The sequence below is a fragment of the Spinacia oleracea genome, chromosome 1, assembly GCF_020520425.1.
Source record: "Spinacia oleracea cultivar Varoflay chromosome 1, BTI_SOV_V1, whole genome shotgun sequence".
Lineage (NCBI taxonomy): Eukaryota > Viridiplantae > Streptophyta > Magnoliopsida > Caryophyllales > Amaranthaceae > Spinacia > Spinacia oleracea.
Window position 1 is genome coordinate 104411110 of NC_079487.1, and position 17539 is coordinate 104428648.

General features: G+C 38.2%; 1 protein-coding gene and 1 pseudogene across 1 annotated transcript; both read left to right on the top strand.

Annotated features, from left to right (window-relative positions):
- Positions 1-6415: 6415 nt before the first annotated feature.
- On the top strand, positions 6416-8213 carry LOC110786695 (protein CANDIDATE G-PROTEIN COUPLED RECEPTOR 7). Its single transcript, XM_021991264.2, has one exon. The coding sequence runs from the start codon at positions 6579-6581 to the stop codon at positions 7893-7895; it is 1317 nt and encodes a 438-aa protein (XP_021846956.1). The 5' UTR covers positions 6416-6578; the 3' UTR covers positions 7896-8213.
- Positions 8214-13631: 5418 nt separating this feature from the next.
- LOC110786663 (ABC transporter G family member 20-like) lies at positions 13632-16098 on the top strand (annotated as a pseudogene).
- The last annotated feature ends 1441 nt before the right edge of the window (positions 16099-17539 follow it).

Consider the following 17539-nt stretch of genomic DNA (forward strand, 5'->3'; position numbering starts at 1 on the left):
AATTAAAATTTAAAGCTCATATAAATTTATAATTGAATCCAAAAATTTAATTTAATTTCAGTCGCATTTAAATTAATTCATGATTTTAATTTTAGTAAAATAATTAGAATAAATTCCATTTATTATAATTATAATATTCAAAATTAAAATCCAAGAAATTAATTCAAATTATTAATTTTAAAATTAATTAAAATTACGTGAACTGAAATTTTCAAATTAAACATTCAAAACGATCTAATCGTAACGCAAACACCCTACGCGTTGCACGCCCATGGGCCGTACGCACACAGCCATTGCTGGCCATGTGCGCGCAGCCCATGCGCTCGTAGCATAGCTGCTGCTGTCCCAACGCAAGCCTCCGCACAGCGCCCCATCGCACGCGAGCTATCGCTCGCAGTGCGCGCGCGAGATCGCTCGCTGGGCGCGCTGGCTCGCTCGCTGGCGCGCGAGATCGCTCGCTGGCGCGCGAGATCGCTCGCTGGCGCGCGAGATCGCTCGCTGCGCGCGCGCGATCGCTCGCTGCGCGCGCGCGAGCCATCGCTCGCTGGTGCGCGACATCGCTCGCTGGGCGGGCGACATCGCGCGCTGTGCGCGCGAGTGATGCTGTGCGCAGCGCTCGTGGCACGCGAGCTTGCGCTCGCTGCGCGCGAGGCTGCGCGCACTTGTGCGAGGCAGCGCGCGTTGTGGCGCAGCTCGCTTGCTGCCCACACGCGACTGCCTTGGCTCGCCCCTCGCCCATGCCCATACGTTCATTGCTCGTGGCACACGACACAAGGCAGGGCTGCTGCCTTGCGCTCGTGCACTACGCCCTTGCTCATTGCATTCGTGCCGCACGGGCGACGAGCTCCCTTGCTCGTCGTCGCATGCCCGCATTATACAACACCCCTTAAGGGTAACACGAAGCGTCCATTGCTTCGTGCGTGCAAGTTATTTGAACGAATCGCATAAAAATTTAAAATTTATATTTAAAATTAATGACAAATTAATAAATATTATTAATTTCATAATTTTAGGGCGAAAAATCGAAAATTTATTATCCAATTGATTTCCGATTGATATGGATTCAAGTCTAGGTCATAAAAATTTAAAATTTATCGTAAATTTACAATTTTTATGGTGGTTTTTAATCATAGGTTTCTAATTAAATTACAATTAATTATGAAAATCAAATTAATTCTAAATTATTCTAATTTTCAACAAATTAATCATAATTACAAATTAGATTGCATAATTAACAAGACTAGGCATTCAAACTTGTTAAACATATGCAGTAGGTCAATCAAAAATTCAAGATTTATCAACAGGAATCGCAAATATTTAATTTAACATCTTAAATTTACGAAATTTTGCATCCGAAAAATTAAAACCTTCGAAAAGTCATAGTTAGGCTTCGAATTTGAGAATTCTGGGTTCGGCAGAAAAATACTATTTTTGTCAAAATTTTAGAATGCCTTTTACATGCGGAATTGACACAAAAATCACTCAATTCGGATGAGTAATGAAGAAACTGCCGAAAAACTGCGTACATATAATTAAATAAACGCAATTTGCAATTAATTAACAATTACGAAAATTAATCACCCCTTTTAATTCTTGCAAATTTGTAATATTTAACCATGTTCATGCAATTTAGATTATGAAAATAATAAGGGGCTCGTGATACCACTGTTAGGTTATGATACATATGACATTTACATAGATCATGCGGAAACAACCATTAACCCAGGAAACATATTATTTACACATAATCATATAGCATAATTAGATGCATACTCTTTGTTGCGTGCCCTCCCTAGCTGCGCCCGAACCGAACAAGAACAAGTCTTTTAGGACTCCAAGTGTCGTCCCTCCGTAGATAGTCCACAGCACGTCCGGATCCGCCTTAAGATTGACCAACTAGAATCGCCCTTAAGGTACTAGAAAATTCGGCACTTTTATGAGCAAGATGTGTTTTAATTTTCTCTCAAAAAAACTCACTTTTGAATACTTTGAAACTTGTATATAAATTATGACCCCTAGGCCTTTATTTATAGAGTTATGGAAAAGGAATCGTAATCCTAGTAGGATGCGAATTAATTGGAATTAGAATCCTACATGAATTCTATTTAATTAATTTATCCAATTAGGAATAGACATTTAATCATACACTGACTCTTGCTGATTCAGGAATCACGCATGAGCACAAACTCACACACACACGGCAGCCACAAGGACTGCCCATGCGTGCGAGCTGTAGCCCACGCAGCAAGGCCCACGCATCCGTGGCCTTGGCGCGCGCTGGGCTTGTGGCGTGCGTGCTGGGCGACGGCCTGGCTTCGTGCTGGGCCTTCGTCCGGCAGGCCTCGTCCGATGCTAATTCGTACGATACGCTTCCGATTAAATTTCCATTTCCGGAATCTATTTCCGATACGAACAATATTTAATATTTCCGATTCCGGAATTAATTTCCGTTTCGAACAAATATTTAATATTTCCTTTTCCGGAATTATTTTCCGATTCCGGCAATATTTCCGATTCTGACAATATTTCCGTTTCCGGCAATATTTCCGATTCTGGTAATATTTCCATTTCCAATAATATTTTCCGATACGTACCATGTTTCCGTTTCCGGTAACATCTACGACTTGGATAATATTCATATTTCCGATACGATCCATATTTCCGTTTCCGGCAATATCATCGTTTCCGGAGTATTCATTTCTTGCCTGTGACGATCTTAGCTCCCACTGAAACCAAGATCCGTCGGTTCCGAATATTCATAGATGGAGTATTTAATGCCATTAAATACTTGATCCGTTTACGTACTATTTGTGTGACCCTACGGGTTCAGTCAAGAGTAAGCTGTGGATTAATATCATTAATTCCACTTGAACTGAAGCGGCCTCTAGCTAGGCATTCAGCTCACTTGATCTCACTGAATTATTAACTTGTTAATTAATACTGAACCGCATTTATTAGACTTAACATAGAATGCATACTTGGACCAAGGGCATTATTTCCTTCACTTCCTTCTTCTGTGAAAAGTTTGGTGAAGTATGATACAAAGTGGTTTTTAACCAAATCTTTTTCATGTATCCATAGCCCATCATCACCTTTTACAGCTACTACTTTGTTTTTCCATCGACGTATTATAGTGCTTAATTGGAAAAAACTGGTGTTGCGATCACCATTTTTAATCCAATCTATTCGAGCTTTTTGGTACCACAGAAGCTCTTCCCTTTCTAGTATGTCATCCAGTTCACGACGGAGCCTGCTTTCCAACTTGAGAATACCTCTATCATGCTGCGTTGATAAGATAGCTTGTATTCCAGAGATACGAGCCATAATATGTCTCTTTTGCCTGAAGATATTACCAAATACTTCCCGGTTCCATGTTTGTAATTCTACTGACAGCTTCCCGAGGGCCCTCATCAAGGTTTCGTTCTTGTCCCATTTATCGTGGATCAGTTCTTGGAATTTTTCATGAGTGAGCCAAGATGCTTGGAATTTGAAAGGTCTATTCAAGCTCTTCAGTGGGGTAAAACCATTCGGAGAAACAAGAATGGGGCAATGGTCTGATTGTAATGCAGGCAAGTGTTTAACTTTGGCCTTGTCAAATCGCATACTCCAGTCTCCGTTGCAAAGTGCTCTATCTAGTCTTCCACTATGGCGTGTTTCAGGTGTCAGTCCCCTGGCCCAGGTGTGTGCTGCACCCGCAAATTCTACTTCCACCAACTGCATATCATCAATCCAGTCATTGAACAACCTTGACCTTCTAGTTGTCTCAGAGCATGAACTACTCCTTTCAGAAGGAAACCGTGTGTCATTAAAATCTCCTGCTAGTAGCCAGGGTTTGTTATGGGTACGAGCAAATTCTTTAAGTTCATCCCATAATTCTTTCCTTTTTGAAGGATCCGGGCTTGCATAGACAGCAGTAAAGTACCACGGTTGAGCTCCCACCCTAGTTATGTTCATGGTAATGTGTTGATGGTGTTTAAGGATAGGTTCAACCGTGACAAATTCCGGTTTCCAGTAAATCCAGATGCCACCACTGAACCCCATTGCATCAACTCTTGTGTGCCCACCATAGCCTATGATTGAGGCAATTTTTTGGGCCTGATTTCCCCCAATGTGTGTTTCAATTAGGGCTAGAACATTAGGCTTGTGCATTCGGACTACTTCCTTGAGTGCTGAAGTGAAGGCTGTGTTTCCCGCTCCTTGTACGTTCCACACCATACAAGAGATCGGTAAGTTATCCGGAGCAATATTCGGGATTCTATCTTCCATTAAAACTGGTATTGATGATAAGGAAGTCATATATGCTTGACTGATTAAGCGCATGATACGGTTAATCTCAATGGGTAGCATCAAGTTCACCACCAATTCTGGCAGTTCCGGGGCAGACTCCAGCCACGAGTCCATCCTTACCTCCAATACATGAGTCAGGGGGTTCGCCTGCACCAGGTATAGCTCGTCCGTCGCTTTCCCTACACAGAGAGTCTTCTCTGTTGGAACTGATAATTGGACGATGTGGGGGAGTGGAGGTATCATCTGAGGCATCTTGGGGTTGGCGAGATTGTGCTTGAATTTCTTTGCTTCGAACAGCTTGAGTTATAGCTTGGGATTGGGCTTGGAATATAATCATATCATTCTCTTTTCCCTGAGTTGTTGCTTTTATGGTAGGCGTTGAGAGATTTTGGATAGAATTAGGACCAATGTCATTGAGCACATTGAGGAGTCCTTGATTGGAAGATTTCCTTTTTTCTTGATATATTTTGTTACCTCCTTTAGGTAATGTGGATTTTTGGCTTTGACAGGAACTTCTTCCTAATTGGAAGGGATTATTATTTTTCATGAAATTTGGAATATTTTGAGAGGTTGCACCCAAATCAACCGTAGACATATTGACTAATTCGTCAGTCGAATAATTTCCTTCCATATCATCCTTATCTTTACCCTCAGTTGTATCTTGGTTCGAATTTTCTTGGTTTTCCAGTACCGCAAATCTCGAGCCAATCCCTTCAGTCACGCCTGAAATCACGCCTTTCTTATTTACTGCATTATTCTCCTTGCTTTGACCACTTCTGCCGGTAGTCCTGTCATCACTTCCGGTAACTTTTCCGGCTGCATTATTATGTTTTTCCGTTCTTGGGGTCCTTTTTCGAACAGGTTTCTTGACCAACATCCAAGAGCCAAAATCCTCCAGTTCTTCCGGGTTATTTTTCTTTGGTTGTTCAGAGATTCTTGTTTCAATCAACCGGGTGTGAATATCTTCCATGGCAGCCTGATTTTCAATGTGCAAGGTTGGGCAGTTTTCCTCATTATGTCCCATGATCCCACATTTAAAGCATATCATCTTAATCCCCTCATATTGCACTCTCCATACCTTCCCTTTCAACCAGAATTTAGAGAGTAGAGGCTTAGTGAGGTCAATTTCAACACCCAGTCTTGTGAACTGTCCTATGTCAGCTTGGGCAGTTGATTTATCAACTCGCAATACCTTTCCAATCTTAGAACCAATTTTATGGAGGAAGTTGATGTCAAAGTACTCTACCGAGAGATTGAGTATTCTCACCCAAGCAGTAAGTATTTTTAGGGGAGCATCATCTGGAACAAAGTTCGGCACCCACTTACGAATTGTTAGGTAGCAGTCGTCTAACATCCATGGGCCCTGCGTGATTACAAAGTTGTAATCTGCTTCACTAGTGAACCTTGCAATAAAATATCTGCACCCTATGTCAGTTAGGGAAAGCTCTCCCTTAATGCTCCATTTCTTTTTAAGTCTGCTCATAAGTCCCATATAACCTAATTTGCCATCAAACATCTTGATGATTAGGGAGTTTTTCCATGGGCGGCGCATACGTCTCTTTTCCTCTTTTGATAACAGTATAACCGGGCAGCGCTCATCATGTATGTAATCCTCTGGTCCAACATCATCATCAGATACATCATCATCCTCATCTGGGTATGGTATTTGAGACTCACCATGGGGTTGTTGTGGGCCTCGTACCATGTCTCTGAATGATAGCTGGTGAGATTGGGTATTCGTAGTGGTATTACCATTACCTTGTTGGTCCCCTAGATTGTGATTTGTAGGTTGATTTTCTGCCTCCTCCATATTTTCATCTCGGTTGATGTTTCTATCAAAGATTAGGTGGGTAATTTTGCGTTTATGCTTTTTGTTTGAGCGATGAATCAGATCTTTTTCTTGGGGTGATTTTGGTGCTCCTGCGGGGGTTTCCCTTGAGAGCATATTGCTTGAATATTTTTAATATCTCAAATTTTGGGTGAATAGTAATAGAAGTCCAAATGCCTCAAGGCTTTATAAGTGTTAGGATATTGTTGACCAAATTGCTACTCATTAACCTTTGCTTAGATCTAACTCTTGGCTTAACCAACTTGAACAAAAAGAACACAAAAAAAGGTTGGACAAACCAACCGACGCCGGCTTCATTTCCACTCTCACTGAGAGAAACCTCGAGACTCCCGAAGAGAGAGAAAGAGAAAGAGAGAGAGAAAGATAAAGAGAAAGAGGTGATCTTACCAGATTTGCATCTGTACCATCCCCACCACCGATCGCCGCCTTCACAGCCACCGCGATGGCTCATCCCCACCACCTCCTCACTCTGTCCCTCCTCATCCTCTCCCTCCTGATCCCCCACTCCACCGCCGAGATCAAAACCCTGAAAATCCAGACCGACTCCCGTCCCATGATCCTCTTCGAGAAATTCGGGTTCACTCACACGGGCCGTGTCACCGTCGCCGTCTCCTCCGTCTCGGTAACCTCCAATCTCTCTCCCCCCGACCCTTCCCGCCTCGGCTTCTTCCTCCTCTCGGAAGAATCCCTCCTCCAAGTCCTTCTCGAGATCCAACAAGACCAGCGTTTCTGCGTCCTCGATTCGCAGTACACCACCCATCTCTTCACTTTCCGGGATCTTTCTCCACCGCCCGCGTCGTCGTTCAATCAATCGTATCCCGTCAGTATTCCCAATGAATACAGCCTTTTCTTCGCCAATTGCAACCCCGAAAGCTCGGTTACGATGACCGTGCGCACCGAGATGTTCAATGTCGAATTCAATGGCGTCAAAGACTATTTACCGGCAGGTCAAACTCAATTACCCTCATTGTATTTCCTGTTTTCAATTATTTATTTGGTGTTTTTGGGTTACTGGGTGTTTGCCTGTTTGAAGAATAAGAAATCTGTGCATAGAATTCATCTTTTGATGGCTGGGCTTTTGGTTATGAAAGCATTGAATTTGATCTGTGCTGCTGAGGATAAACATTATGTTAAGGCTACCGGATCGCCCCACGGGTGGGATGTGTTGTTTTACTTTTTCCAGTTTATGAGGGTTGTTCTGTTGTTTACTGTGATTGTGTTGGTTGGTACTGGGTGGTCGTTTTTGAAGCCCTTCTTGCAAGAGAAGGAGAAGAAGGTGCTTATGATTGTGATCCCACTTCAGGTTTTAGCTAATATCGCATCCATTGTTATTGGTGAAACCGGACCCTTTATTAAGGATTGGGTTACTTGGAATCAGGTGTTTTTGTTGGTTGATATTATTTGCTGTTGTGCTATTATCTTCCCCATTGTGTGGTCGATTCGATCTTTGAGGGAGACATCGAAGACAGATGGGAAGGCTGCTAGGAACTTAGCTAAGTTGACCCTCTTTAGGCAATTCTACATTGTTGTTATTGGGTACTTGTATTTCACTAGGATTGTCGTGTTTGCGCTGAAAACTATCTCAGCGTATAAGTATCAGTGGGTGAGCAGTGCCGCTGAGGAGATTGCTAGTCTCGTGTTCTATGTGATCATGTTTTACATGTTTAGGCCTGTTGAGAGGAACGAGTATTTTGCCCTTGATGATGATGAAGAAGAAGCTGCAGAGATGGCTCTTCGAGATGAAGAATTTGAGCTTTAGAAATGTCAACAAAATTCATGATTGGATGCCTTTTTTTGAGACTTTAATGATGCGGCTTGAGAACTTGCTAACTGCTCTGATGTTTTGCGCTCGAAACTGCTTAAACAGGTCTGCAGTTGCCTCTCCATTTATGCTGCCTTGTTTTTTTTTTTCAGAATTTAAATCTGAGTAGTTGTTGTAATTCTCCTTGAACACAATTTTATGTTGCCTTGTTATATTAGTACATTTTTATACATTTTATACTTAACAGGCCAAATGTTAAAAATAATTCGTGCTCTATGATGCAATATAGCGTAAGTATTATTTTTTCTTGTATTACTTGGTTACCCTTCTCTTTTCTGCATCTTGTCTCGCTGTTATTGGTAGTGCTTCAATTATTTGTTTTTTTCTATGTCCTTGTGTATTTAAGCTTTACTGTTATAGGGTTAATCCAAAGATTACCTTTTACATTGGCTTGAAAGTTAACAAGATCCTGTTTTTTGGTTATTTCGAGTTGGGACAGTTAGTTTGGTTTGTTATGACAGTGAAAGAGAAATGAGATCATGTTCCTGTGTTTTTAGAATGACCTGGTATCTTGTTCCTTAGGTCTACTCTCTCCTTTTCTCTATTGATAATACGTCTTCGATTTGGATTGCCTACAGGCTGAAGCCAATTGTCATACAAAACTGCAGTTCCCTAAAATTATCAAGTATCCAAAATTTGGAGCTTTCAACTGCTTAGTTTCACCAAGTTGCTCACCGGCATTATTCTGTTCCGATCTATTTTTTTCTTCATCTTTAGAAAGTCATATTCTTTAGTAGTGTTTAAGCTTTTTCTGTGAAAATTGAGCTTAAAGTTCCGTTTCCTGATTCGGAGTTGGTGATGTATGTACATCATTGAGGCAATTCCTAGGAACTGATATGGAGTGTCTGTACTCTCAACTCTGGTTATAATACATATTCTGATATCAGTGCTTGTCAGCAAATGGGTGATTAGAATATATTCCTTATATAGTGATTAGTGATTAGTGATTAGTGACTGGGATGAGTGAATTTCTCTATAATGCCCATTTAAGATTGGATTTTGATAACCTATTTTGTGAAACCCGTCGTCGCTTGTCAGTCAAATAGGCTCCTGTAGAGTAGCTTGGAACCATATCAGATTCAAGTACTATTTCAATGTTTCTCAGACTTGTGCACCCAGAAATGCTTCCAATTGGTTGTTAGATTTGACCGAATGTTCTTGTTGGTTCTGTATCTAGAATTTCAGGGTCGAATTCAACCATCTTATAGTCATATCTTCTGTGGGAAAAAAATTTATTATACAACCGATTGTACTGTACATTAGCTGATATCTCAGCCACCACTACAAGTGAAAGTCACATATATGAGTAGGTTGTTCGATATATCTGCATCCCATCTCCCTCTTGTGGTGGCTTTGGTGGTGGACTGGTGTCTGGTTTCTTCAAGTAGATCTACCACTATCTACTGGATTCTATTGGAGGCCACTGTTATGGGGTCACTAGTAGAGTAGTAGTGTAGCTGTTTTAGGGGTGGGTGGAGGAAGTTGTTTGCTGTAGGTTTTTTCTACCAGAATTGCTGAAATTTGGAATCTGTAGGCACTGACAACATGTTAAAAACCATAGCAAAATTGTTCTTTGGTCTGCTCATCTTTGTTTAAGATTTTCATCTTGTTTTGGGGTTGGGATTTGTGTTATGAATCTGATGAGTTTAGATCAAGAATAAATTTCTGGAAAGCCTTAATTTATAGGAAAGTCGAAAACATAAGTTTTCAGACTGCATTCATGCGTCGTTGCTGATTTTCAATCCACCAGGAACTTATCCCTTATCCCTATTGTTATTCTGTTCTGAGTTCAACTAGTTCGTGGTAACCATTTCAGGCTTCCAAGTTCAAACCAATAAATATTTTGTTTCCCTGCATTTGAGAGAGATAAGGGAACATGGCTCACGCGACCTCAGGAATTCAGACAGCCTGCCACCTAGACTTGTCAAACGGGTCGGTCGGGTTAAGTTATAAAAAATTTACAGGTTAATTAGGGTAGGTCATTTTCGGGTTCAGGTTTAAAAATGTTTGTTCAAGACCCAGGTTCGGATCGATTCAACCGATTGAGAGATTTTAAAACGCGCGTTATATTTTTATTAATTTGGGTAATAAATATAAAAAAATACTTCGTATATGCATAAATTAACAAATTTTTATTCACAAGTTTATATATAGTTAAATTTAACCATAATATTGGCGTATAATTCCAATTAAAATCATACTCCATATTACATCCAACAATAATAACAACTACGTGTTTATTGTGCTTAAAATTCTTATGTTCTCATTTTTTACTAGAAATACAAAAATATTTAATCGGTTGGGTTAAAAAGGGGTTTAATTAGATACATCCGTGATCTCGTTGCTTTCTTCAACCATATCAATGATACCATAACTTACGAAATCGATGGTGTTTTTTCTGTTTTTTTTAATTACTGTTAGATATTGTGAAACTCGTTGGATTGAAGTGTTTTTCATTGACCAAACATATAGGGATTACAATCATGAGTCCTAATTGGATTAGATAAACTAATATGACTAAAAGTCTAATGTATAACAAATATCCTAAGAGAATTCTATATCTATCGATTAATACGTAGTAGATCATTGAAAAGATAAGTGTTGTAGAGTACTCTGTACCCTATTAATTTGTAATACGAAAATATTTCGCAAAACAAAGTCCATACGGATTTTTTCTTGTTTTGAAAGAAATACAAATTGTTATTTTTTATTTTTCTTTAGGCAAAGATCGAAGATTGTAATTTTGTTGGTTGATTGATTTGATTTGATTTGTCTCAACTTCTTTTTAGTTCTCGAGTCAAGTAGGTTTTTTTTATTTTATATTTTCGCCTTCTTTCAAACTACAAATTCCGGTATTGCTTAGTCCTAAGTTTTTTTTTTGATTTCTTTGACATCGGCTTTCTACTTGTAAAGTTGTGGTATCTCCTCTTGGAAATTATGGAGAAGACAAGTAATTACAAACGTGGTCGCGGTAGACCTCCAAAAATTCCTCCCATCCAAAGTGATCGGAATGTTGTTAGCATATCACAATTAATACCAAAGAGAAAAAGGTCTAACATTTCCGTGCTTGGAGAAAAAAGACGAGCCAATCCAAAGTATATAAAGAAAGATGAGAAGTCGAGTAAAGTTGAAACGACAATATCAACTTCAAAATCCAATGATAAACTCCATGAGAGAAGTGAACAAGTGTTGGGCGAACAAAGACTTATTAAAGAATCGGTTAATCTGTTAGCACCAATTTTCCTACCGTGGATACCAGGACCAATTCCGAATTTAGACAGTTTGATCGCGGAGACGAATTTGTTTGATATCTTTAGTGATGATATACCCTAATTTTAAACTTTTGTGTATTTACTTGTTATATTTAATACAGAGTAATTAATCTGCAAGATTTGCATTAAATTTGCTAGTACGAGTCACTAGACATTACAATTATATCGTTGATAAACAATTATATCTAGTGAATCTCTTGTTCATATCCAATACAAATTACTACCTACGTTTCTAAAATACTTCGTAATTTTTAATTTGCCTTTGTACATATTTTGATACGTATTATATTGAAGAAAAAAAATATATAAAATCAATCATATGGAATAAAACAAGGTTCAAAATGTGTATTTTTTCTTACTCTGCATTACACTATTTATCAAAAAGTGATGCGTTTCTTTTGCACATTTTTTAGAAACAGAGTTAATATTATAATACTCGTACCAATTTACCATAAAGAACTAGTCAAAAAGATGAAGCTCCCTCCAACTTTCGTACAAGACACCCCATCTCTTAAATTATTCCACAGTTGATCAACATCCCATATCTACCCTTTTGCCTATCCTTGGCAAATATTTGATTTAATATTTACCCATTTTGTCAAGCCAATTATTTCGTTTTTAAAAATATAATCAACTTGTAGAAAGGGATTTACGTAATGAATACTTATTACTTAACGCGGACACAAGAATACAAGATTAACAAGTTTTTTTTTTTGATAAAAAATTAACAAGTTTAAGTAATTGTTAAACCAAGATTATAGATCCAGTGAAAGCAATTGTTATCTAGAACACATGACTATTCTTTAGTAGATCCAACGGAAACAATTGATACCTAGATAACAAGACAAATTTATTAATTACTTCGTATTTAATTTTATTTTTAGATTAGAACTTTTTCAAGAAATATATAAATTCTTGTAAAAGACCTTCTGACATAAGACCACATGTTTTGTCGCTAAGTTTTTTGACATATTTTCGTACTATTAAGCATGATCTAATCGTTAAGTAAGTGTTAGATGGTCTGATATAAAATTAACTGCTTGAAATAAGCATCCCACTCATATAATAAAGATTTATACTTCCTTAGTTCCTGAAAATTATTCGTTAATTTCCATTTTACGTTGGTGATGAGATTGTTTCTACTTTCAAAATCTTTTATTTGAACGTTGCTCACCTTTTGGGGGTTCATAGCCTGCTTAATGAGTTATTTTTAACGACTCTTTGTACTTGTGAGAAGGTCACAGGTCGTTCGCAACCAACTTGTGATATTACTTCTCTTTCGTTCTTTTCTCTGATTTTTAAAGGATTCTCTCGGTGTTTACCAAAAACGTTGCAATTCAATCTTCGATAAGGAAATCAACAACAAAAATGGCTTTGGCATGTTCCTCTATAAGGCGTTGTAAACAGAGTCTAGACAACAACAAATGGTCGGCAAACGAAGAACGTGCTATCCCTTCGTCTTTTACGCTTGTTATTAGTTTATGATGTAATTTATGTAAGGGGCTCTAAGGGCCCTAATTGTTCATTTTGTTTAGATTGTACTTGTAATGTGCAAAATTTATTTAATTATGTAAATTAAGCCTATGTCAAAAAAAGAAGTTATTTCCATTTCCCTTGGTCATATTTACCAATATATATTTTTTGTCGTTAATATTTCTAATCAAATATTAGTAAAAATTATAATATTTTGATAATGTTAAAGTACTCATTGAAAGTAAATTAAAAAAGACCTCGAGTGACCATGATTTTTCTTATGTATTATATGAATTTAGAAGATGAACTTTATGAAACAGAGGGAGTAAAATACTTCCTCCGTCTTTTAATACTCGCAACGTTTGTACTTTTGCCACTATTCATATAATCTACTTTGACCATTGGTAGTGTTTTTTGTATAAGATAAAACATAGTCATGTGGGATCTTGTTAGATTCGTCTCAATGTGTATTTTCAAAATATGAACTTTTTATAATTTTTGCATAAAGAGAATTTAAAATATAAATGATCAAAGTTGTGCATTGGCATGTATGAAACTAACAAACGTTGCGAGTATTAAAAGACGGAGGAAGTAATATGTAACGAAAAGAGTACTTTGGTTCTACGCGAGTGTGAACACACCCGGACAGTCACATGAGGAACTCGAAAGAAGCAGCGCGCAACAGGGCTGGCGAGTGGGCATGCAGTGGTGCGATGCGTATAATAAGTTAACCTTTGATAATTTGTTTTAATGATGCCGTTAAAAACATTCACTGCCCGTGAACTTCATTGGAACAACACCATTACATTAAAATTGGTTTATCATTATTAATTAAATATTAGAATTCAACTGAAATCAGTTGCAACGCCTCTTTACCTACTAATCCAAGTTTATGTCAAGTTAGTTCTTAATTTGCTACACCAACACAACTATAAAACAACCAACCCAAACATGCTTCTAACACACAACCCCTCTATATTTATATATAAACTTCCTACATTAAGGCATAACACCACTATTATAACCCCCACAATTAGGCCAATTTCGCCTTCGAAAACCCGAGTTTAGTTAGCTTTCCATCGATGAATTGAGCACCAGAAAAGATATCTACAGTGAGGTAGTTTTTGCAATGTCTCCTAAAAGAAATGGCAATGACGAAAACGAAAACGAAAACGAGGTGTCGCAGATTCCGTACATGAATCTGAAGAAATCAACAATGAACCATCACAAAGAGTATTCTCAAAGAATTAAGCCTAACATATCCCCGACCCTAGCCGAGCTTCTTAAGTGGGTTTACAATGATGGGTCGGATCATGTTGTAGAGCTTGCTGATACTGCTGCATCCAAACCCGTGATTGCATACCCGTTTGTGCTTTCCTTTCAGAACCTGACATACAGTGTGAAAGTCAGCAAGACCAAGTCAAACGGGTCGGATCATAAGGTGTTATTGAATGAGATTTCCGGAGAAGCGAAAGAAGGGGAGATCATGGCAGTGTTGGGGGCAAGCGGGTCGGGGAAATCAACGTTGATTGACGCGTTAGCCGATAGGATATCGAAACAGAGTCTGAAAGGGTCTGTTCTTATGAATGGTGAAGTGTTGGAATCAAAACTATTGAAAGTCATATCTGCATATGTTATGCAAGAAGACCTTCTGTTTCCAATGTTAACTGTGGAAGAAACACTCATGTTCTCAGCTGAATTCAGACTACCACGAACTCTTTCGAACTCGAAGAAGAAGGGTAGAGTTCAAGCATTAATCGACCAGTTAGGGTTAAGAGGTGCTGCTAATACAATCATAGGTGATGAGGGTCACAGAGGGGTTTCAGGTGGAGAAAGGAGGAGGGTTTCGATAGGTATTGACATCATCCATGACCCGATCATATTGTTTCTGGATGAACCAACTTCAGGGCTTGACTCTACAAGTGCTTTCATGGTTGTTAAGGTTCTTCAAAGGATTGCTCAAAGTGGAAGCATTGTTATATTGACTATTCACCAGCCGAGTGCTCGGATTCTCAACCTTTTAGATCGGCTTATCTTCCTCTCTCGTGGACAGACTGTTTTTACAGGTACCTCCTCGGATTTACCGGAGTTTTACTCCGAGTTTGGGTACCCGATTCCCGAGAACGAGAATCGGACCGAGTTTGCGTTAGACCATATACGAGAACTCGAGGAATCAGCTGAAGGAACTGAAGCAATGGTCAACTTCAACAAGTCCTGGCAGCAAAAGAGGAGCAACAACAGCTTTCGTTATTCTCGTCATCACCCTAAGATGTCTCTTAATGACGCGATTAGTGCTAGCATTTCGAAAGGGAAGTTGGTTTCGGGTGGAGCGAATGAGGACTCAAACCCAACTTCACTTCCAAAATATGCAAACCCTTTCTGGCTTGAAGTCTACGTAATTGGGAAACGCTCACTTCTAAACTCGAGGAGAGCACCGGAGTTATTCGGCATCCGTTTAGGTGCAATAGTAGTAACAGGTACAATCTTAGCCACCATATTCTGGCATCTAGACCAATCCCCAAAAGGTGCTCAAGAAAGACTCGGCTTCTTCGCTTTCGCCATGTCAACCATGTTCTACACCTGCGCTGAAGCAATCCCAACTTTCCTACAAGAGCGATACATCTTCATGCGAGAGACCGCCTACAACGCATATCGTCGATCCTCCTATGTCCTAAGCCAAGCCCTAATCTCAATCCCATCCCTCGTAATCCTCTCCATCACCTTCGCATCCATCACCTTCTCCGCAGTCGGCCTCGCAGGTGGTCTTCAAGGTTTCCTGTACTACTTCGCCTTCATCTTAACATCTTTCTGGGCAGGTCATTCTTTCGTCACCTTCCTATCTGGGGTGGTGACTCATGTCATGCTTGGGTTCACTGTTGTTGTGGCTATCCTTGCTTACTTTGTCCTCTTCAGTGGGTTTTTCATAACACGAGATCGAATCCCTTCTTACTGGATATGGTTTCATTATATCTCGCTTGTTAAGTACCCTTATGATGGTGTTCTTCAGAATGAGTTCAGTGATCCTACAAAGTGTTTTGTTAGAGGGATTCAGATGTTCGATAACACACCGCTTCAGGCGGTTCCGGATAGTCTCAAGGCGAAGCTGTTGGAGAGTATGGGGGACGTGTTGGGAAGGAAGCTTAATAGCACTAGTTGTGTAACTACAGGGCTGGATATACTCCGGTAGCAAGGAATTACTGATTTGAGTAAGCTGAGTTGCCTGTGCATCACTATTGCATGGGGTTTCCTCTTTAGATTCCTCTTTTATGTTACCCTCATGTTTGGGAGCAAAAATAAAAGAAAATAATCACCTTGTGATATGTATTTTCAATTAATTTTTACTGAAATCTCAGTTAGTTACATCAGAAATCTAACTGTAAGTTGTATTTTTTTCTTTTACAAATGTACTCATTTTTCTAGAGCTGGCAAAAACTCCCAACCCACCAGCCCGACCCAAACCCAACCCAAAATAAAGGGTTGGCTCAAAATTAACCTAACCCGTTTAATTAAATGGGCTGGATCGGATTGAAAATTTCAACTCGAAAGCAAGCCCACCTAACCCATATAACTAACTGGTCAGGTCAACCCTCATAAAAAAAATTAATTTTGGGTCTTTTTAGCTTTTCACAAATCTAATCTAATATACATATACTGATATACAAAGGAGGCATATTTGCTGAAAGATTAGAGCGCCACCTAGGATTACTAATGGTTTCGGCCAATGAAAAATAAGATTTCTAATTTCTTTTTGAATTAAAAAAATCAAGTGCCACATAGATATTTTAATTAATTAATTATTAATATACACAACTCCATTGAAAATCAAACACTCACTCTAACACTCTAATAATTAGGTGCCACATAGATATTTTAATCAATTAATTAATTACTAATATATACAACTCCATCTAAAATTAATCACTCTAATAATTAAAAAATAAATTTAAAATAAAATTCATCCAAAATAAAACAATAATCTAAAATAAAATAAATAAAATTCAATTTAAAATCAAACATTAATCCAATATTAGAGCACCACGTAGAAAAATCTAATGGCTTCGGCCAATGGAGGAATATTTGCTGAAATATTAGAGCGGCACCTAGGATTACTAATGGATTCGGCCTATGAAAAATAAAATTTCTAATTTCTTTTTGAATTAAAAAAAATCAAGTGCCACATAGATGATTAATTAGGTGCCACGTAGATATTTTAATTAATTAATTACTAATATACACAACTCCATCGAAAATCAAACACTGTAATAATTAAAAAAATAATCGATTTCCAAGTAAATAATTAATTAGGTGCCACATAGATATTTTCATTAATTAATTAATTACTAATATATACAACTCCATCTAAAATCAAACACTCTAATAATTAAAAAATAAATCTAATATATATATATATATATATATGGAGTATATATATATAAAGGAGGCATATTTTCTGAAATATTAAAGGGCCACCTAGGATTGCTAATGGTTTCGGCCAATGAAAAATAAGATTTCTAATTTATTTTTGAATTAAAAAAATCGATTGCCACGTAGATAATTAATTAAGTGTCACGTAGATATTCTAACTAATTAATTACTAATATATACAACTCCATCCAAAATCAAACACTCTAGAAATTAAAAAATAAATCTAAAATAAAATTCATCCAAAATCAAACACTATTCTAAAATAAAATAAATAAAATTCAATTTAAAATCAAACATTAATCCAATATTAGAGCGCCACGCAGATAATCTAATGGGTTCGGCCAATGAAAAATAAGATTTCAAATTAAATTTGAATTAAAAAAGTCGAGTGCCACGCAGATATTTTATTAA

What these genes read in the sequence shown, in the direction of transcription:
- LOC110786695 (XM_021991264.2), top strand. Translation starts at nt 6,579, where the DNA reads ATGGCTCATCCCCACCACCTCCTCACTCTGTCCCTCCTCATCCTCTCC.